The sequence below is a fragment of the Hippocampus guttulatus genome, chromosome 14 (assembly GCF_054856545.1).
Source record: "Hippocampus guttulatus isolate MCC_2025c chromosome 14, RoL_Hgut_1.0, whole genome shotgun sequence".
NCBI lineage: Eukaryota > Metazoa > Chordata > Actinopteri > Syngnathiformes > Syngnathidae > Hippocampus > Hippocampus guttulatus.
The window spans coordinates 8,451,744-8,473,056 of NC_141274.1; the positions used below are offsets into that span (position 1 = coordinate 8,451,744).

At 46.3% G+C, this 21,313-nt stretch overlaps 2 protein-coding genes across 5 annotated transcripts in view; one reads left to right on the top strand and one right to left on the bottom strand.

The window, feature by feature from the left end:
• The first annotated feature begins 5,139 nt into the window (after positions 1 to 5,139).
• LOC147194849 (myosin-7-like) lies at positions 5,140 to 17,871 on the top strand. Its single transcript, XM_086130036.1, has 37 exons — positions 5,140 to 5,356; positions 5,443 to 5,586; positions 5,682 to 5,838; positions 5,924 to 5,951; positions 6,028 to 6,136; positions 6,459 to 6,551; positions 6,627 to 6,690; positions 7,159 to 7,257; positions 7,339 to 7,442; positions 7,525 to 7,663; positions 8,009 to 8,127; positions 8,202 to 8,351; positions 8,467 to 8,637; positions 8,714 to 9,023; positions 9,119 to 9,189; positions 9,585 to 9,790; positions 9,873 to 9,996; positions 10,867 to 11,003; positions 11,654 to 11,909; positions 11,995 to 12,237; positions 12,305 to 12,481; positions 12,559 to 12,704; positions 12,792 to 12,882; positions 13,154 to 13,543; positions 13,805 to 13,931; positions 14,002 to 14,120; positions 14,210 to 14,406; positions 14,633 to 14,816; positions 14,906 to 15,071; positions 15,164 to 15,288; positions 15,391 to 15,699; positions 15,765 to 15,968; positions 16,059 to 16,355; positions 16,670 to 16,774; positions 16,865 to 16,960; positions 17,072 to 17,206; positions 17,770 to 17,871. The coding sequence occupies exons 1-37, from the start codon at positions 5,156 to 5,158 to the stop codon at positions 17,788 to 17,790; spliced, it is 5,814 nt and encodes a 1,937-aa protein (XP_085986162.1). The 5' UTR covers positions 5,140 to 5,155; the 3' UTR covers positions 17,791 to 17,871.
• Positions 17,872 to 18,263: 392 nt separating this feature from the next.
• The window catches only part of map4l (microtubule associated protein 4 like), a 32,636-nt gene continuing 29,586 nt past the window's right edge, over positions 18,264 to 21,313 (bottom strand). For all 4 annotated transcript variants that reach the window (XM_086130040.1, XM_086130041.1, XM_086130038.1 and 1 more), the window contains one exon: positions 18,264 to 21,282. In XM_086130040.1, the coding sequence (XP_085986166.1) occupies positions 21,278 to 21,282 (5 nt within the window). In that variant the 3' untranslated portion in view covers positions 18,264 to 21,277. The remainder of the gene's footprint in view (positions 21,283 to 21,313) is intronic.

Genomic DNA, 21,313 nt, shown 5'->3' on the forward strand with positions numbered 1-21,313 from the left:
TATACAACTGGATGTGTGGAAAAGGGGTGAAAAGAATACAATTCATCTGTTGATATTGCATTTATAGAATATATACTATAAAAGCAAGCATAGCCAACAGATCAAGATTCTGACACTCGCCCCCCCCCCCCCCATCCTCCCCTCCCTTCAATATGAAATGTGTAAGTTTCATCGGATGAGTTGCATTTTCTGAGCGCTTTGCATCTGTTAACCCTCATCCGTTCACGAGGGCTGACAGCTGTTGCGTCTCTCAATCAGGGAGAAACAATCCAGACAAGAATTTCACACGGTTATCTTTGTCGTCAAGGCCAACGGAGAGGGAACAATACGATGACGACAGCGCGAGATAAAGGGCGTAGACCTCTCAGGGATCAGCAGTCGTGTGAGGCAAGTCAGTCCGTGACCTCAACAGCTGCAACAAGCCAGTCTCACAAGTGTGTCGCAAATGGGTTGCCGGCACCTTCACGACTGACCTTCAGAGAACTTTTGGATTAGTTGACCACAGCTCACTGTTTGAAAACTCATTTGCAAGAAGAGTTTGGATTCCAGTTAACAGTTTTCGATTCTTTCTTTCTTTTTTGGGTGTTAAATTCCAAATAGGAAAACAACCCCAACAAAAGTGAATTAAGTTTGCATTATACCATTCATTGTCTGCGAGTGGGTAGTTCTTCTACATTTTATTTGGCTGTCTTGATTGTCATCCATGTCTTGTCTCATTCATCATGGCTGTCTTGGGTGTGGATATAGTTTTTAGTGCATGGATTGTATCGCATGTACAATAATTCCTCACTATAACACGGTTCATCGTTCACGGCTTTGCTGTTTCACGGATTTTTTTCGTGTAGTTCCCCCCCCCCCCCCCCCCACACAGTGCAACGGTGCATTGTGTTCTGCATCCTGATTGGCTGAGGGACTGTAGCCTAATGTCAACAGCGGCCGCTCCTCATCACTGTGCAGCTTGGCAAATTTTCTCCATGACAAAACCCACAATATCGCCGAAAAAAAAAGTCAAATAAAAACAACGTGATTGGTGAAATAAAAACAACATGGACACGTCATTGAGGTCTGTGGGACTGTAAAGTAGACGGCACTTTTATTTTTTGTGTCTGTATTTGGCTGTGTGTCAGGTGTGCAGCCCCTGCGTCTGACCAAGGACCCAGAATGACGTTTGGGATGACTCGGAAGGAGTGGGCCGGCCCAAAATGCTGATGGGCTCACCGGACTGATGATGCCCAACCTCTCACTGTCACAATGACGAACAGTTTGGAATTGATGAAAACAAACTTAAAAGCTTTGACGGCAAATCTTCCATAAATCCATTTGACCTTATTTGAGATCAAAATGGAAATATAGGCTAGTCTTCAATTTTGTGTTCAAATTTGCTTTTTTTTTTAAATTTAATATCCGGCTCCAGTGGAGCATTTCCTCAACAGTCATGAGGCTCACCGCACATCTCTGCTCGTGTGCTCAAAAAAAGTCAGAGCAGCAAACGTAGATGAAGAGACGCATGAAGCCATCTCTGATTCAACTTTGTTGTCGTTTCGGGTTATTGGGTTACTTTTGTCTTAGTGGTGTTCTGTTTGGCAGTTTGGTTATTATTTGATCTCTGCACAGCAGAGCGAGAAGAACGAGATGACCCTTGTAAGAAGCGGTACAGGTAGAATGGATGTCTTGAAGCGCGTAGCCCATTGTGGAGACGGCTGTAGTTTGGCATGCTATTTGACAGACTGTAAAAGTATTGGAAAACTTTCCCTCCACTTGACAATATCGGGTCACTTTGTGTTGGTCTATGTGTGTGGAAATAGCATAGAAACATGACAATATATTAACATTTACTCCCATTCATTAGAAGAGCGCCACCTTGAGGTTTCATTAAATACAGTATTAGTATCAATATTATTGGTAAAAGTGTGCGAGGGCGTAAAGGAAACACATGTAAATATTTTTGAAAGGCTGCATATTTACACAAACAACGTACATTTTCCAGCAAAGTCTTGCAAAAAAAAAAAACAACAACAACAACAAAAAAAGCCGACAATTTGGTTTTCAATGTACACTCCTTAGGTATGGTTAACCAGTATAATAATAAATACTGGATACTCACAACTCAAAAGACCATATTTGATACTACTTCAGCATTGCAATGAACAACATTTTCAGGTGCCCCTCTTTTCACTCGTACAGGCTTTCGCTGGACACTTAATTGAAAGAAGTCATTCACTTGACTTTGCAGGGCACTTGCAAACTTGATCAATTGCAAGGTGCTGAAACAGGCCGACGCGTTCATGTTTGTTTTTCCTCCAGTTTGCTGACTCAAATGTGGAAGATAGAATAAAGTGAAATGACTAACCTTGAAAACAGCACTGATATTTTCCTCTTTTATGCTCACCACTTTCCCCGGAGTGCTGAAAAGAACAGACAGGGACTTGAACGTGTCCATCTTTGCTCATGACAACATACAAAGACTACAAATTGACAGCGCCGCAAAATGATCATCTTAAGTGAATTACCTGAGCCAGACGTTTCCTTCCCCTCGTCTGCGTTTCCTGGCGACATGCCCTGAGCCCACAAAGAGGTCCGCAGACTAAGCAAGTGAGGTGAAAAGACAAGACAAAAAGAAGGATCGACTCCGGTGAGACCCCAGCTGAATTCAACACCCCCTCGAAAGCTGACGATGAGACCTTTGGCGGAAGGCGCTGCGCGTCAACGTCTGGATAACACGGCTACAGCTGAGAAGCAAGGGCACTGAATTGTTTTTGCGGCCAATTTGATCAAATTCAGGCCTCCGGAGATGCAAAGATGGAGCTGAAAAGAAAAGCAGCCATTCTTGCAAAGTGTCAGTGTATATTTCACTTCCCGGTTGACTTTTTTCATCATCAACTACTCTGACAAATGATCTCTAGTCTGAGAATTCCAGAATCCTTTTGCACATTATCGCACGGGCACGATCAAGCGTGCGATATGACACTTTTCCTCATTTGGTTCGATCAAACACACTGTACATCCTTGTTTGCTGAGGGCGCCGTCACCTGTCACTGTGAATCAATGGAGGAGTTAAAATACGTCCCGTCAACTCGTGTCCCCGAGGCGCCCTCTGAATGAACAAACTCCCAGGGGTAGCAAGGAGCAATGTAACAAGTTATCTTTGTACTAACAAAGCGCACGCAGAAGACAGCAACGCCGTGCCAACGGCTCACCTTATGTCCTCTGCCGCATTAGCATAGAAGCTAGCAGTCAAGGTCATAGTGGCTCCGGTTTTATTCGATGATCGATGGTGTGGTTTTTGTACGTTGCTATTAGAACAATTACTTGTTCAACTGACTGCTCGTTTACAACGTCCAAGGAAATGGAAACTAAAGCGTCATCGCAGGAACTCAGTGCAAACACTGGAGGGTGGACACGGATCAGGGCGATAAATAGCTGCGCATTTGGACTCAGGCAGTCCGTATTGGGGTAAGAAACTACAGGATGAAGGCAAAGGCGGTACAGAAAGACGCTTCGTGCCAGGCCCATCGAGGCGGCAGGTTAAAGCTCCCACGTAAAAACCGCTTCGGGTTAATTCCGATACTGTACTAGGCCCTTAAAATAGTTGATGAGAAAAATCGGAAGTAAGCTGCGAGTACGCCAGTGAGCATCGGCAGCCAAGCGCACTGGCGTTTATTCAACCAGAAACCGGAAGTCGCCCACTGTTCTTCAAAATGGTTACTCCGTTGCTCATTACTGAGCAACTACTCAGTCACGCAAGATCCAAAAGATTGGAGCTCTTTTCAGAAAACAGAGGGCAATGACTTTCTGAATGTCTTCATTTACGAATGTTACAGTACCTATACTGTACAAGTGACTGCACGGAAGTGGTGTTGGGCTTTTAGGCTGATTTGCATCTGCAACAGCATTCACTGAAGAGTAATGAGTTCAGTTCATCAAAGCCAGATACAACCCCCCCCCACCCCCACAACAATATACAATTCAACAATGTTAAGAGTCCAGGGAGCGGGGGTATAGATCTACGTGAACTGTAAATAGTGATGAGTGATCATAAAGAGATGCCACAGCTGTGACCTTGGCCCTGTCTTGTCTCTTCGTAGGCAGCAGCTGCAGCACTTTGGTCTCCCTCTTGATATGTGTTCCACACCATGTCACTTGACACACTATTGCTGATCTGGCCTCTTTTGGGGGGGGGGTCTCCTAAATTTGGTTGCTTCCAAGCCCGCAATACTTCATTTAGAATGGGAACCAGCCCAACGTCTACATGACGCACGTCATGCGCATGGTGCCGTGGAATCTGTGCAGTAGAGGCATTATTGTTCTTGCATTTTGACATTTTCGGAGTCATGACACGTAACACGAAATAACAATCATTGTTCTTGAAACGATACATTTAGAGACCACATAAAGACGACCCCAATATGCCCAACGTTATTATACAAAGAAGATCTGTTTGCATCCTATTTGTCCAATTGAACTGCTATTATCGCAAGTTGCTGTTCAAATATTACCGTGTTGGAGAAAGGGTCGTCTGCTGCCCCCCCCCCCCCCTCCACACACCTACGACCACCCCTTCCTCCGTCATGTCCAATCTTGCTTATTGTTCTCTCACAGTCAACAAATGGCAGCAGTCGACCGGACCCAAATTGGGGGGGAGCGACGTCTTTTTTCTTTTTTTTTTTGATATGCAAATCGGATGTCATCTCTCTCAGCTCCATCGCCTTATTTGGCTGAGTAACAACCTTTATTAATGGGAAGGACACCTGCCATCAACTACCAGAACCATCATTCCGCTTGACAGCTGAAGGTAACCGCAACGCTACACTTCCTATTCACGACATGGCTTCAGTTTAAATGACCTGCTTGACTTTTTCTTTTTTCTTGAAGTGGAGCATTTCTCATTGAATTCTGTTCTTTCCGGTACGCGCTTGCTTCTGTCAAGCAGGCACTTGAGGAAACTCATTGGTGCGGCATAGAACTTAATGGACCAGACAATCCAATTTTATAAACTAAAAGTTTACTTGACTGCTATCTAAATGGTGTCACAAGGCATTTATAACCAATAACCGTGCATAGTTTGAAGCTATGCTGAGTGAAAAGCAACCGGAACGCAGTTTTGTGTCCGGACCTAACGTTGTCTCTTCTCAGGAGAAGACGAAAAAGAAGCAAAATGGGCGATGCTGCAATGGCGGAATTTGGGCCAGCTGCTCCTTTTCTTCGCAAGTCAGATAAGGAGCGTTTGGAAGCCCAAACTCGACAATTTGATATGAAGAAGGAATGCTTCGTTCCGGACCCCGAAGTTGAATACGTCAAGGCATCCGTCACTAGTCGAGATGGTGACAAAGTTACTGCTCACACCGAGTTTGGGAAGGTATACTCTTCATAGCCACCAAGTTGAAACCAGGACAAACACAACACACATTCACCTTTGACGAATCCATCATCTTATTTCCGCAGACCGTGACAGTGAAGGAGAGTGACGTACACCCTCAGAACCCGCCAAAGTTCGATAAAATTGAAGACATGGCCATGTTCACTTTCCTTCATGAGCCTGCTGTGCTGTTTAACCTCAAAGAGCGTTACGCGGCATGGATGATCTATGTAAGAAAATCATTGGCATCTTCCTGTCATTCTCGATGTCGCGGAATTTGAGACTTAGGTTTTTTTTTTTGTTTTGTTTTTTCTCATTATGGCAGACCTACTCGGGGCTGTTCTGCGTAACGGTCAATCCCTACAAGTGGCTGCCGGTCTACAACAAAGAGGTGGTTGTTGCCTACAGGGGAAAGAAGAGGAGCGAAGCTCCTCCCCACATCTTCTCCATCTCTGACAACGCCTACCAGTACATGCTGGCAGGTACAAACTCTGGTCAACTGCTCACTTGCAATAGTCAATTCTAGAGCGCGACCTATGGCTGATAACCACTTGGCTTGATTTACAGACAGAGAAAACCAGTCCATTCTTATCACGTGAGAAAGACAGAAAAACACATTTTGGAGCATTTGATATTATTCTCGAGCTTAACGCTGACTTGTTTTGATACAGCGGAGAATCTGGTGCCGGAAAGACTGTCAACACCAAGCGTGTCATTCAATACTTTGCCAGCATTGCTGCAGTTCCAAGTGGCAAAAAAGATCAAGCTATTGAGAAGAAGGTGATGCGCACTTGAGACAAAAGTGGAACCTCGACGGTCGAATTTTGCTTGTATGCTCACCCCTACACCCCCCACCCCCTCAACTTGGCCATAGCTCATGCCACTTCTGTTATCATTTCACAAAAAGTGAAAAAAAACATAACCAAACAACCCCAAAAATATATATCATTTTTCCTGAAAAAGTTTGACCAAATTAGAAATTGTATGGCTGTAGGCGGGTTCCACTTTGGAGGTTTCAGCACAATTCAAAAAGAATCACAGCAATGTTTATTTCCCCACACGCCTCGTGCAAAAGACAGTAACTCGGACATTTTGTCTTCAGGGTACCCTGGAGGATCAAATCATCCAGGCCAACCCTGCCCTGGAGGCCTTTGGTAATGCCAAGACAATCAGAAATGACAACTCTTCCAGATTTGTGAGTAGCATTGAGGATGGGTTTCAACATTAGGAATACGCGATATGTTATCATGATCAACGCTTTTCTCCTCAGGGAAAATTCATCAGAATTCATTTTGACAATCGGGGAAAGTTGGCTTCTGCTGATATTGAAACCTGTAAGTTCTCTCGCCACATGAATGTCACATCTTCTCAAGAGTCGCGTGGTGCAATTGAAATGGACGGAAAATCTGAGATAGGCGTGTGACGCTGAGTGATCAGACATCAGCTGACTGGGTGGGTAACAGGATATAGTGCATGCTAAACGCTAACACATTCCACCGCACGGCACATGGAAACGGTGCATACTGTGGGAGTAAGCAAGCCGCACCAACCAAATGGGAAAAGCTTGCAAAGGCCACTCAAAAAGATTGGTGTTTAGCTTCGAGCCACAACCTTCTTGTTGTGAGCTACAATGCTCAGCATTCATCCACTGTACCGCCGAACAAATATTCTGATTTTCTTGGTATTTTGATGTTGTAAATGTTGACAAATGCTGTGACAAGAAATGGCAAAACCGTTTTTGTTTTTTTGTTTTTTTTTGTTGTTGTTTGTTTTGTTTTACAACATGTGACCGCATGAAACAGATCTTCTGGAAAAGTCCCGTGTGACCTACCAGCTCAAAGCTGAGAGGGACTATCACATTTTCTACCAAATCTTGTCCCAGGTGAAACCTGAACTTCTTGGTAAGAAATCACAACTTGCCCAAAGAAACTTCTTCTTCTTCTTCTTCTGTTTTTTTTTAATTCCGTGTGACCCAATTCTAGAAATGCTGCTCATCACCAACAACCCCTACGACTATGCCTTCATCTCCCAAGGAGAGACAACCGTAGCCTCCATCAATGACTCCGAAGAGCTTATGGCTACTGATGTGAGCTCACCACTGATTGGAGGATTGTTTTAAATTCATCAATTTAATGATTACTGCTTTGATTTGTTTTGATATTTTTCAGGAGGCCTTTGACGTGTTGGGCTTCACTCAAGAAGAGAAGAACAGCATTTATAAGTTGACCGGCGCCATCATGCACTACGGTAACATGAAGTTTAAGCAGAAGCAACGAGAAGAGCAGGCAGAAGCAGACGGCACTGAAGGTAAGAATTCATTCCGGAATCTGTTAGCATCACCCACTTTTCCTTGACAAATTTATGTCGAATGCGGACAAATGATTCCCAAATCCAAAGATTGGCTCAGAGGAATTACATCTACTGTAGCTTCTGGTTTGTGTGTGTGTCTGTGTTCACAGTGTACTTCTTACAGATGGTGACATTAGAAAAAACGGTGTACTCACGGTTCCCTTTGCCATGCACTCTTGTAACCTCCTTTGGCTTGCGCCTGATATCAAAGCATCATGAATAGAAACTCCAGAAATCCTGACAAAAGATGTCCAATGCCATGCGGACTCAAGACAGGCTTGAATGCAAATATTTTCCCGACAGAGGCTGACAAAGTTGCTTACCTGATGGGCCTGAACTCAGCTGACCTGGTCAAGGGTCTCTGTCATCCAAGAGTGAAAGTGGGGAACGAGTGGGTCACCAAGGGACAAAATGTTGCCCAGGTAAGTATTTGCGGGCAATCGCTCTTGCGGAAGGGATGGAGATCACTTTTAGAAGTTGATCAAGTCTTTTCCAGGTGTCCTATGCTGTCGGAGCTCTCTCCAAATCCGTTTATGAGAAGATGTTCCTGTGGATGGTGGTCCGTATAAACCAGTCTCTGGACACCAAGCAGCCTCGTCAATACTTCATTGGTGTTTTGGATATTGCTGGATTTGAGATCTTTGATGTGAGCTGCGTTTATTAGTCAGAGTGAAATCCTATTTCTGCTCTTATTTTGGTTTTCACTGGACTGAGAGGCTCGAGTTGAAAATGAGAGCGCTTGTTTCCACTTTCCGTTTCAGTTCAACACCTTCGAGCAGCTGTGCATCAACTTCACCAATGAAAAACTGCAACAGTTTTTCAACCATCACATGTTTGTGCTGGAGCAGGAGGAGTACAAGAAGGAGGGCATCGAATGGACTTTCATCGACTTTGGCATGGACTTGCAGGCCTGCATTGACCTGATTGAAAAGGTGAGAGTCACTTTCTGGGAGCGCCTGCGACTGATCAGACGCACACAACTCCAATGTAATGCTCCCTCCCCCTCAGCCCATGGGCATCATGTCCATCCTTGAGGAGGAGTGCATGTTCCCCAAAGCCAGCGACGCCACCTTTAAAGCCAAGCTCTATGACAACCACTTGGGAAAATCCGGCAACTTCCAGAAGCCCAGAATCGTCAAAGGGAAACCGGAGGCCCACTTTGCCCTGATGCACTACGCCGGGACTGTTGATTACAACATCAACAACTGGCTGGTGAAGAACAAGGATCCTCTGAACGAGACCGTTGTTGGACTTTTCCAGAAGTCGAGCCTCAAGCTATTATCGATTCTATTTGCCGGGTATGCAGGATCTGATTCTGGTATGTTCAGCTTTTAGCCCAGCAAGAGCGACCTTAAACGTGATTGCTTCCGGTGCAAGATGTTTAACAGCTCAGTTTTCCTCATTTCGCTCAAGAATCTGGTGGCAAGGGAAAAGGCAGCAAGAAGAAAGGTTCCTCGTTCCAAACGGTGTCCGCTTTACACAGGGTAAGACATTTCCTTTTTTTTGTATTTTTCATTTTTGAAGAGTTCTGCAGCTTCACGTCTGCTGCAGGATCACTGATTATCAAGGAACTTGAAAGACAATGCATTTCATTCCCAATAGCTCTTGTTGACAAATTAGCACAGGTAAAATCAAGGCTCATCTATCCAAGATGGCCATGGCTGCACGAGCGTCTGTCACAGGACATAGACGACATCTTGTATCGTATATGTTAAATTCGGTCCAGTAAATGGCTTGGTCATTTGGCAGAGTACAGAAACAAACACGTACTTCCAGTACACTGACACGAAAAACTAAATAGCCTCCACATCTTAGCAAATGCTTCTTAGACTTGACAAACATGAACTAAGGTGATGAAAACCTTGTCAAAAACTTGCAGGAGAATCTGAACAAGCTGATGGCCAACCTGAGGTCTACTCACCCCCACTTTGTGCGCTGCATCATCCCCAACGAGACCAAGACTCCCGGAGCCATGGAAAACCCTCTGGTGATGCACCAGCTGCGCTGTAACGGCGTGCTGGAAGGCATCCGAATCTGCAGAAAGGGCTTCCCCAACAGGATCCTCTACGGAGATTTCAAACAGAGGTGGCACATCAGATTGAATTACTGTACCCATTTATAGCACGCTAACTGAATCAGTTGGATAACTGTCTCGTTTTTATTCTAGATACCGTATTCTGAACCCCAATGCAATTCCTGAAGGACAGTTCATTGACAACAAGAAAGCTGCAGAGAAACTGCTCGCCTCTCTGGATATTGACCATAACCAGTACAAGCTCGGACACACCAAGGTCTGTAGTTCATGCATTGCGGAATGTATTCTGTATTCTCATACAATATTACTTGTATATGTGTGACGGGCCACGACAGTGGGCGGCCATTTACAGCTCCACCTCGCTGTTGTATCAACACATCGCTGACACTCAGGCGGACTCCGGATGTTCTTTTTAATGCAACACAGTATGGCGGGCGCAATGGTCAAGCCGCAGTCCGTCTCGCTCGCTCTCGTTTCCCAAGTGTCAGAGAAACGCGAATGGCGGCCGCGCTGCGCTGTGCCGCGGGCTCGCGCCACTCATCAGTTGAACAGATGAAAAATAACAACGTCAACAACAAGATAGAGCAAAATTGACAAGAGATTCCATAAGGGAAGAAATTTCATCTGTGCTGTATGTTACACATACAGTGCATTTGACAATAAAGCTTATCCAATCCAATAAAACACGGCGAAGCCTCGTTCGGTCTCGAACAATATCTGGGCAACAAACGAGCATTTGCTAATGACCTCAACACGTAAAAGGTTTCGGTCGACAAAAGCGTCACTTGAACATCGACACAGACACCGACGTGGGCCCAAAACAATTAACTCATTCAGTACCAATTCTAGACCAAGTCTGAAAAGACGTTTAAAAACGCCTTTGGGAGTGAATGAGTTAAGAGCTGAGCAGACCGCACAGCAGTAGAAGAAAAACACATTGAAATATTAATTCTGAATTGTGAATCAATCTGGACTATCAACAAGTTGCGACTCACCGGCTACGGCGGGAAGGAGGTGCCACACTGGGGTGCCGTTGCGTCACTTCCGCCGTCGTTTCATCACGTTTATGCATCACTGCGTCACATATGTATGATTGTTGCAGATTTTTAACAATGTGCTCGAACAGGTGTTCTTTAAAGCAGGACTGCTGGGTCAGCTTGAAGAGATGCGAGATGACCGACTAGCACTCATCATCACTGGCATCCAAGCCCGGTCAAGGGGTCTTCTGGCAAGAATTGAATTCCAGAAGATTGTTGAACGAAGGTAAAATGTCAAAGTAAACTCTGTAAAAAAACAAAAAAAGGATATATATATATATATATATATATATATATATATATATATATGTAGTGGGGGGGGGGGGGTTCATGATAAAACAATTGTAGTTGCATCAAACAATGTATTAAAAGCTATACTATATGGCCAAATGCGAAAAGATGCATGCAAGGTTCAATGAAGACTCCAAATTGGCTAGAGAGTTGCTGTGCAAATCATTCACCAGAATGTTTCTTTGCAATTACTGCAAGAGTGGTTTGCAATGAACCAACAAAACAAGAACAATTCAAATAGCTCAACACAGCTGAAATGACAAGTGGACATTCTTTTTTGAAAGTGGCCATGTATTAAAACATTGAACACTGAGCAAATATATGTATACCGGTAATTTACAATGTTGATGAAATGATTTCCTTTGCAGTGCAAGTGTGCATATGCAAGTGTGAATGGCAATCGACGTGTATGTTTCCGCTTGGCAACCGTTCCAATGTGCAGCTCACCTTCATCTAAACTCTGCTGGGATAGGTCGAAGCGAGCCCAAGAACCAGCGAGTGATCATCATTAGAGGCTGAAAGAAGGGATTGGGATGCACTGAACCAAGTTCTGACGTAAAATCAATGAGCAACTGTCATCAACAGGGATGCGTTACTTGTGATCCAGTGGAACATCCGTGCCTTCATGGGGGTCAAGAATTGGCCTTGGATGAAGATGTTCTTCAAGATCAAACCTCTGCTCAAGTCAGCGGAGACAGAAAAGGAAATGGCCAACATGAAGGAAGAGTTTACCAAACTAAAAGAGGCATACGCAAAATCGGAAGCCCGCAAAAAGGAACTGGAAGAAAAAATGGTCACACTTCTCCAAGAGAAAAATGACTTACAGCTTCAAGTTCAGACTGTATGTCTCCCGTCAGAAATGCCAGTCACGGTAAGACTGCAGCAAGCCTGCCATCTCATTGCTGATGTGAATTTGTTGATAACAGGAGCAGGATAATCTTTGCGATGCTGAGGAACGATGCGAGGGACTGATCAAAAACAAAATCCAGATGGAAGCAAAAGCCAAAGAGTTAACTGAACGACTGGAGGACGAGGAGGAGATGAATGCTGAACTAACAGCAAAGAAGAGGAAGCTGGAGGACGAGTGCTCTGAGCTGAAGAAGGACATTGACGACTTGGAGTTAACGCTGGCTAAAGTGGAGAAGGAGAAACACGCCACGGAAAACAAGGTACAACCCAGACACAAACCCTCAAGACGATCATGCGGGAGCTGAAAATATGATTTCCTGTGGCCAGGTGAAGAACCTGACCGATGAAATGGCAGCGTTAGATGAAATCATCGCTAAGCTGACCAAGGAGAAGAAGGCCTTGCAAGAAGCTCATCAGCAAACGCTGGATGACCTTCAGAGTGAGGAAGACAAAGTCAACACTCTGACCAAGGCCAAGTCAAAACTCGAGCAGCAAGTGGATGACGTAAGATGCAAAATGAAAGGTAATCAACCAGTCGTTAGCGCGAGCTAACCCACTTCATTGTGAATATCCCCCAACAGCTGGAAGGATCCCTGGAGCAAGAGAAAAAAGTACGAATGGACCTTGAAAGGGCAAAGCGAAAGCTGGAAGGGGACTTAAAATTAGCTCAAGAGAGTCTGATGGACCTGGAAAATGACAAGCAACAACTTGAAGAGAGGCTGAAAAAGTAAGGGGTTCCAGGATTTAAAAAAAAAAAAAAGTATGTTTCAAATGACTTTCCCACTGACTGAAATGCATTTATGTTCATTTACAGGAAAGATTTTGAAATTACCCAACTTTTGGGCAAAATAGAGGATGAGCAAGCCATGAGTGCACAACTCCAGAAAAAACTGAAGGAGTTGCAGGTATGGTCACAATCGTATCAAAATGTAGTTTCCTCCATCAATTGAAGGTCAGTTTAGGATCACAATGACCTTTTCCAAACTTTTTTGCACTCCAATCGTCCTGGGTCAGTTTGTACGGACAATGGCGCTATTGACTGACATGTGTTGTGTCATCTGCTGAATAAAGCAATCATATTCTGGGTCTTGAGGGTTTTTTTGTTTTGTTTTTAAGTTTGGACGGCCTTGTACGGACTCGCGTTCACATTTTGTATTTGAACGTATCGGGTATTAGGCCCGCGTGGAGGAGCTGGAGGAAGAGCTGGAGGCAGAGCGAGCCGCCCGGGCCAAGGTGGAAAAGCAGAGAGCGGACTTGGCCAGGGAGCTGGAGGAGATCAGCGAGAGGCTGGAGGAGGCCGGCGGAGCAACGTCGGCCCAGATCGAGATGAACAAAAAGAGGGAGGCCGAGTTCCAGAAACTCCGCAGGGACCTGGAAGAGGCCACTCTGCAGCACGAAGCCACCGCGGCCACGCTGCGAAAGAAACAAGCCGACAGCGTTGCTGACCTGGGCGAGCAGATTGACAACTTGCAAAGAGTCAAGCAGAAACTGGAGAAGGAGAAGAGCGAACTCAGGCTGGAACTGGACGACGTCGTCTCCAACATGGAACACCTTGTCAAGTCCAAGGTAATCCAATGCGACAGGTCGTGTCTTTCCAAAGTGGAAGAACGATGTATTTGGCAACGATTGTTTTTCATTTTTGACTCACGCATCATCGTCCCAAGTTGTGAGCGCGAATGGTTGTTGGTCTATGTGTTCCCGTCGATGGGCTGGCAACCGGTTCGGGGGCGGGGGGTGTACATGCGTCACACCCGCGACCCTCGTGAGGATTACCGCTTAACACCCGTGAAATACTTTGAGGACAAATCGGTCTTTTCTTCATTTCAGAGTCATTTGGAGAAAATGTGCAGGTCCCTGGAAGACCAGATGAGTGAATATAAAACAAAGGCAGAGGAGGGGCAGCGCACCATCAATGACTTCACCATGCACAAAGCCAAACTTCAAACTGAAAATGGTATTGCGTGTTGCATTCAGTTTGCGTGACACCAAACGCACGGAGAGTATGATTGCGCTGTGAACATTAGGTGAACTCGCGAGGCAACTTGAGGAGAAGGATTCCCTGGTGTCGCAACTGACTCGAGGAAAACAATCCTACAGTCAACAAATTGAAGACTTGAAGAGGCAACTGGAAGAGGAAGTCAAGGTAGGGCATGTCCTTGGGATGAAAATAATACCGTACAAAAGTGATGGTCTCGCAACGTGAGGCACAGGGAAACGGTCGACTCGTTTTAGGCCAAGAACGCGTTAGCCCACGCCGTGCAGTCCTCTCGCCACGACTGCGACCTGCTCAGAGAGCAGTACGAGGAGGAGCAGGAGGCCAAGGCCGAACTGCAGCGCGGCATGTCCAAGGCCAACTCGGAGGTGGCTCAGTGGAGGACCAAATATGAAACCGATGCCATCCAGAGGACCGAAGAGCTGGAGGAGGCAAAGTAAGAGTTTGATAATCCACCTTGGCTAAAATGCGTCTCCCATTATTTCACCGTGACTTCACTGTGTCTGGCAGATCAGCTTTTTGTTTGTGTTATGTACCGGCTAAAATGTAAGACGAACAAAAAGTTTGTTTGTTGGATAAATAAGCAGCCACTCCAAGTCGTTTTGCGTGAAATAACGTAACGACAGGGGAACATTCAAAGGTTGAAATGATGGTTTCTAAAGGAAGAAGCTGGCTCAGCGTCTGCAGGATGCCGAGGAGGCCGTGGAAGCAACGAATGCGAAATGTTCCTCTCTGGAGAAGACCAAACACAGACTGCAGAATGAGATCGAAGACCTCATGGTGGATGTGGAGAGGTCCAACGCCGCTGCCGCTGCTCTGGACAAGAAGCAAAGAAACTTTGACAAGGTTGAATTCATTCCATGTTGATTGCCAGTCACTGCTTTATTTTCCAGGAGCACAATTGCAAAGATCTAAAAAGAGGGACTGTCTTTCAGATCTTGGCAGAGTGGAAGCAGAAATATGAGGAGTCTCAATCAGAGTTGGAAAGCTCTCAGAAGGAGGCAAGGTCTTTGAGCACGGAGCTTTTCAAACTGAAGAACTCCTATGAAGAATCTCTCGAGCACTTAGAGACTCTGAAGAGAGAAAACAAGAACCTGCAAGGTCAGCTGATGTCAATTTTATCCTTCGTTTCAATCCAATATGAACACGAAGAGAACGGGTGAATTCACGTTGTGTTTCATGTGAACGCAAAGAGGAAATATCCGACCTCACCGAGCAAATTGCCGAGGCTGGAAAGAGCATCCACGAGCTTGAGAAAATACGAAAGCAGTTGGAACAGGAGAAGTCTGACATCCAAACCGCTTTGGAAGAGGCTGAGGTAGGTTGTGCGGGGCGAAAAACCAAACGCGAAATGGGATTCGGTCTGCGACATCGGTACGCCAAGCAAGTGCAGCGATCCCACATGATTTGAGTTTTGCAGGCCACGTTGGAGCACGAGGAAGGAAAAATTCTCCGAGCCCAGCTCGAATTCAGTCAGGTGAAGGCCGAAATTGAGCGCAAGCTGGCCGAAAAAGATGAGGAGCTGGAGCAAGCCAAGAGGAACCAACAGAGGATTGTGGACAATCTTCAAAGCGCCCTCGAAGCGGAGACTCGGAGCAGGAACGAGGCCCTTCGTTTGAAGAAGAAGATGGAGGGAGACCTCAACGAGATGGAGATTCAGCTCAGTCAGGCCAACAGGCAGGCGGCTGAGGCCCAGAAGCAACTCAAATCTGTCCATGCGCATCTCAAGGTACGAACGGCCCGAAGAAAGCCGCCTTTTAAAGTCGACTTTAACATTTGGGTTTCGTCCTCAAGGATCGCCAGCTCCAACTGGATGAGTCTCTTCGTGCTAACGATGATCTCAAAGAGAACATGGCCGTGGTGGAGAGACGTAACAACCTCATGCAAGCCGAGCTGGAGGAACTGAGGGCCGCTCTCGAGCAAACCGAAAGGAGTCGCAAACTTGCTGAGCAGGAGCTGCTGGATGTTGGCGAGAGGGTGCAGCTGCTGCACTCGCAGGTCAGTTCAAATGCCATGCGATGCCTCTGAATTTATGATTGGCGTGCTCACGCCGCCCCCCACCCCCTCCACCCCTCCCGTTTCAATCAGAACACCAGCCTGCTAAACCAGAAGAAGAAACTGGAAGTTGACGCCTCCCAGCTTCAGAGCGAGGTTGAAGATGCAGTGCAGGAGTGCAGAAACGCTGAAGAGAAAGCCAAGAAAGCCATCACAGATGCCGCCATGATGGCGGAGGAGCTGAAGAAAGAGCAGGACACTTGCGCCCACCTGGAGCGTATGAAGAAGAACATGGAGCAGACCATCAAAGACCTGCAGCACCGTCTGGATGAAGCCGAACAAATCGCAATGAAGGGAGGGAAGAAACAAATGCAGAAACTGGAGGCCAGGGTAAGTGCGACTCATTCTCACTCAAACGTAAACGCTGACTACATTGGAAAAATTCAGCAAGAAGTCCACACGCCCCTATTCAAATGTCAGGCTTCACACTTTTAAATGTCATTACTGGTGGAAAACGTTTAGACATGATATATCTTGGTCATCATTTTTTTTCCCCCACCAAATCCAAGAAGCCTGTGTGGACTTTCTTTTTCAAAAATCGAGCATTCAAAATTAAGTAACCCTGCATTTCATTGTCAATAAACTTCTAAGATTCCCCCCGCCCCCCCAAAAAATACTAATAATTCATATTGTCCTCCTAATAGATGAAAGAGCTTGAAAGTGAACTAGAAAGTGAACAAAGAAAGTCAAGCGATGCCATCAAGGGAGTGCGGAAGTATGAGAGACGCATCAAAGAGCTCAGCTACCAGGTAAGAGCAAACGAGTGATTATATGTGTGACACTTTTTCTCATTGATATGAAAAAGACGGGTTCGATGTAGCTTTCGATATTTATTTCAGACGGAGGAGGATCAGAAGAATGTCGCCCGTCTGCAAGACCTGGTAGATAAACTCCAGCTAAAAGTGAAATCGTACAAGAGGACCGCCGAGGAGGCTGTAAGCACTCACCAAAGACGACTTTGAAATCTTCCCGACCGCTTGTTTTCAGAAAATCCTAATCCCACTTCAAATGCGCCGGTCATCGCAATGTCGCGCGCTTGTGTGCAGGAGGAACAAGCCAACAGCAACATGGTCAAGTTCCGCAAGATCCAGCACGAGCTTGATGAAGCAGAGGAGAGAGCCGACATGGCAGAGTCTCAGGTCAACAAGCTGCGTGCCAAGACTCGCGACGTTGGCCCAAAGGTCGGTTTGGGACGTTTTGCCTAGAATGTCTTCGTGATGTGTTCAATTCAATAGAACGCCGGCATCTTGCGCATGTCGTTCGGGGCCACTTACGTCGTGTATTCCAAATGAAAGCAGTTGTCGACTGAACGTCTGTCATGAATTCTGCCTTCGGTATCTTCCAAATTTGGTGAAAATGCATGCATCCATCCAGCCGTCCATGAGCCGAGCCCGACGAGGGTCACGGGCGTGTGCTGGAACCAATCCCGGCTGTCTGCGATCAGGAATTGGGGAAAATCCCTCCTTTCTCTCACAAGGTCATCGTCTGGACGATCCTAGGAAAATAATTTGAAAGCTCATGTCTAAAACCTTCGGCGGTATAATTTCATTGAAAAAAAGCCAAACCTCAATTCGAAGAAACTGCGATTCAGTGTGCGGTACCCCGCCTCCTGCCAGAAGACACCTGAGAAAGTCTCCGGCACGCCCGCGACCCTCGTGAGGAGAAGCGCTTTAGAAGATGAATGGATGGATGGAAATTCAAAGAAAATTCTCACAACGTTTTTTTTTTTTCCCCGTCATTGAAGAAAGGACAGAATGAAGAATGAGACTCTCGGATCATCTCGTTGCCTCCGAGTTGCGGGTGATTCCCTCAGCGTGTTCAGTAGAATAAAGTGATCTGCATCCCACGCTGTGCTTTGCCTTTTTTAGTCCGGTTCAACATTCTTACTTTAGAGTAAACAAGGGTATCAGCGGTCCCATCCACTGAAAAAAGCGCTCCACGTGATTGAAATATCACAGTCTGTGGTTCATTTCTTGTCGTTGAGGAGTGGAGCTTTTCCTCTTCATGCGTGTGCTTAAGAATGAGAACATATGAAGATTCTCTTCTGTTAAAGTCTGACGGAAGCACGTGTTTTGTCCTTATTGTCACGCATCGGCTTCGGAAGCGATGGAGGGGGCCTTATGCGGAGGGCCCCCTCCATCGCTGAAGTTGCAATTTCACATGCAATCTCCCATGATGCGGCGCATCATGGAAGATTGAAAAGGGCGGCAAAGAAATGACGGCCGCGTTGACGTCGGCTCCTTTGTTCATCTTTTTATTTCATGATGAATATTCACATCACGGGTTGACAATCACAAATAACATCTCTTTCATACCAAATATTCAGAATTGCAGGGGGGGGGGGGGTGGGAGGGTGGGGGGTTTGGAAGATGAGCCCTATCTAAAAAGGTGGCTGTCTCTAACAAGCAGCAGTGACGTCGATGTCTTCCGCATGATCCCGCTCTGGCGTTGCGCCCTCCGCAGTAACTGCACGCACTCAAGCGGGGCCCACTCGGCCGCGCCGAAAAGCCGTTTCCTGCGCTATCACCGTGCACACGTGTGAACCGAAGACGCTGTTCATAATCGCACAAGAAATCGGTCGACTTATACGAACGGGTATGCGGTATATTTTCCCCACGGACAAACCTAAGCTTTTATTTTACGTGACGAGGGATTCAAGATCTACATTTCAGCGCTGAAACGCTGGCAAGGCTCTTTGCACGTGCGTCTCGCCAACGCTGCCTTTCATTTTTAAATCCTCCCATAAGTTCAGAATGTATTCCAGGTAAATATACAAAATCGTGGGGGGGGGGGATCTTTTCAACAGTACAAATTGGTCCAAAAGAGTTTTGGTGTGTCTGCATTTTCGGGGTCCTTAAAATGACATGTTACTTGCACTCCGTCTATTTTGGGGAATCGGCGATGACTGGAAGAAAGGGCTGGCCCGGTGTGTGTCCTAACGACCTGTACCGCATACAAGTAGACGGCTCAACCGATTTCTCGGGAACATCGACGTTGACTTTCATTCCCGCCATACTCGGCGCCCTTTCAATGGCTCACTGAACTAGACTTTGTCATCCATCTTCCAGAGCCTCATGGGAACAGACCTCATACATGAATTCTTAAGCTTCCATTTTGATGACATTTTCAAACTTTCTTGATATATCCGCGTCCCCGAATCGGGCAAAAAGAAAAAGTATGTTTTCCTTCATTCAATAATAATACCATTAGAAGTTGGAACAGGCTCTGTCAACGTCCACAACACCCCTTGCGGAAGTCTGATCTCGCGTGTGCTCGCGCTTGTTTTTTAATCAATTCAGGAGTGGTAAAAAGGCGCTGCTATCTATGCGCAGGGGGTAGTGACATCATAGTGGGAAAGGTGGAAGTCCGGTGATATAATTGGACACAAACACATATGCGTGGGCATTAGCTACTTCTTATGACCTCGAGTGCCAAGGCGGAGAGCTGCGACACGAGCTAGGTCCTCCACACATATGAATTCCTTTTGATTCCGCAAGTACAATCCGACTGTGACCGTAACATGATCCTCTTTGGAGTATCATTCCTTCAAATGTCAGCGCTACAGTCGGTCTTTGCTACTGGGTCGGCATATAGCGTGTCAAATTTGGTCGAGGCTTGCCAGTTTCTGGGACGAGTCGACAACTTTGTCGCCGCAAACTGCAGACCTGTCAGTCTCCCACTTTTCAACCAGCCCGGTCGCAAGCCTTTTTCACCCTTTGTGCGTATCTTCAATATTCTCTTGACATTATAAAGCGTCTTTATTATTCCCGATTGGTTCATTTCTTAGTATTTCGCCGTGTTATTTAATGTTGTTCTATATTTGTTGTACAGTAGAAAAACACTGAAGTGTTTAAAAACAAAATGTTAGTAAAATGTTTAAATACTCTATCTTTGTTGTCATGACCAGTGCTATAAAACCGGCAATTAAAAAGCTATGTGGGGGGGGGGGGGGTGGTTGACGCTCCACGAACGGCACATGCTCGTCTCAACTGGCCCGTGGCAGAAAAAAGGTTGGGCCGTCTTTCCTCCTATTACGAGTTCCGACAGTCATACACATGAACAGCTTCCTATTTCTATCAAAGTGCAGTCATCCTTTTGCTCAGTTTGCGAATTACAGTGGAACGGCTTCAGGCGTAATCCACCTATTTCACTCGGTTCGATGCGTGTATCTCATGGGAGCTGATTTGGAGGCTACCGTACAGTATCAAGATGTGGTGTCTTTCTGTTCTCGTTGTCTTTGTTACTTGGATCAGCATACATTTCGCGATCAAGACCGCTTGCTTCCCAAAAAGCACATGTGTACAGACGACTTGAAAGTTTAGAGCCTCAAGAAACGAACGGGCACCCCCAAAAAGACATTTGCGGTTTCAAAGGCGGCAGTGCACAGAATGAGTGTGATTTGAAGAGTAGACTAGAAATAGCAAGGGACGCGGCTCAGATCCCTGGGACGGCCTTCGGCGTCGGGAGCCAGACCCTCAGTGTTTGGGAACGCCCCTCGGCGGCGGATTCTGTTTTGGAATGGCACCAAAACCAGTGGCCGGTGAGGTGGCCACTCGTTAAAACGAATTGCGGAAGCGCGGACGACAGTCCGCTTGGTTTCGGTGCGGCGAGCCGAAGAGATTGATAAAAGAAACATCGCTAATGCCGACCTAAACAATTAAGCTGTGACATATCAGCTTTGCCCTGAATAGCTTTATCTGGTCCACCAGACTGTGATCCCCCCCAAACGTATGAACCTGGACTAAACTAAACATGCCAGCACTGGTCTTGTGCTAAATCCGTGTGCCCGGAAAGTATTGCAGAGACTTTTGTCAAGAGACTGCAAGAATATACTCGACACGCTACTGGTTGGGGGATGAGTGGAGAGATGAAGTTACTTGATGGGGGGGGGGATAAGAAAACAAGAAACTGTCCAACTGAAAATATTTCTACGAAGCCTTGGGGTGTACAGTGATGGGATTTGTGGTTGGCATTTACAAATGTCCTCTACGCCGGTGCTCATGAGCAGTACTATGAGACGCGGGTTTCACAGACAAAACAACGAGTGCTCTTCTCTATGGTGGGGAGAGCCGCAAGGTCAACCCGCTGGCATCAGAGGTCAGGGTCGCGGTTACTGGCAGGCGGAGGAGCCCAGAGAAACACGAAGAGGCGGACGTTCGGTTTGGTGCTGCAGGAGGCGAGATGGAGGGCGGGGCCAAAGGGAAGCCACCGTGGGAGGTCGCTCGGGTCGGCTGGCGAGCCCCACCGAAAACTCAATCTGTGGGAAGGAAGGAAGCCTCGATGAAAAA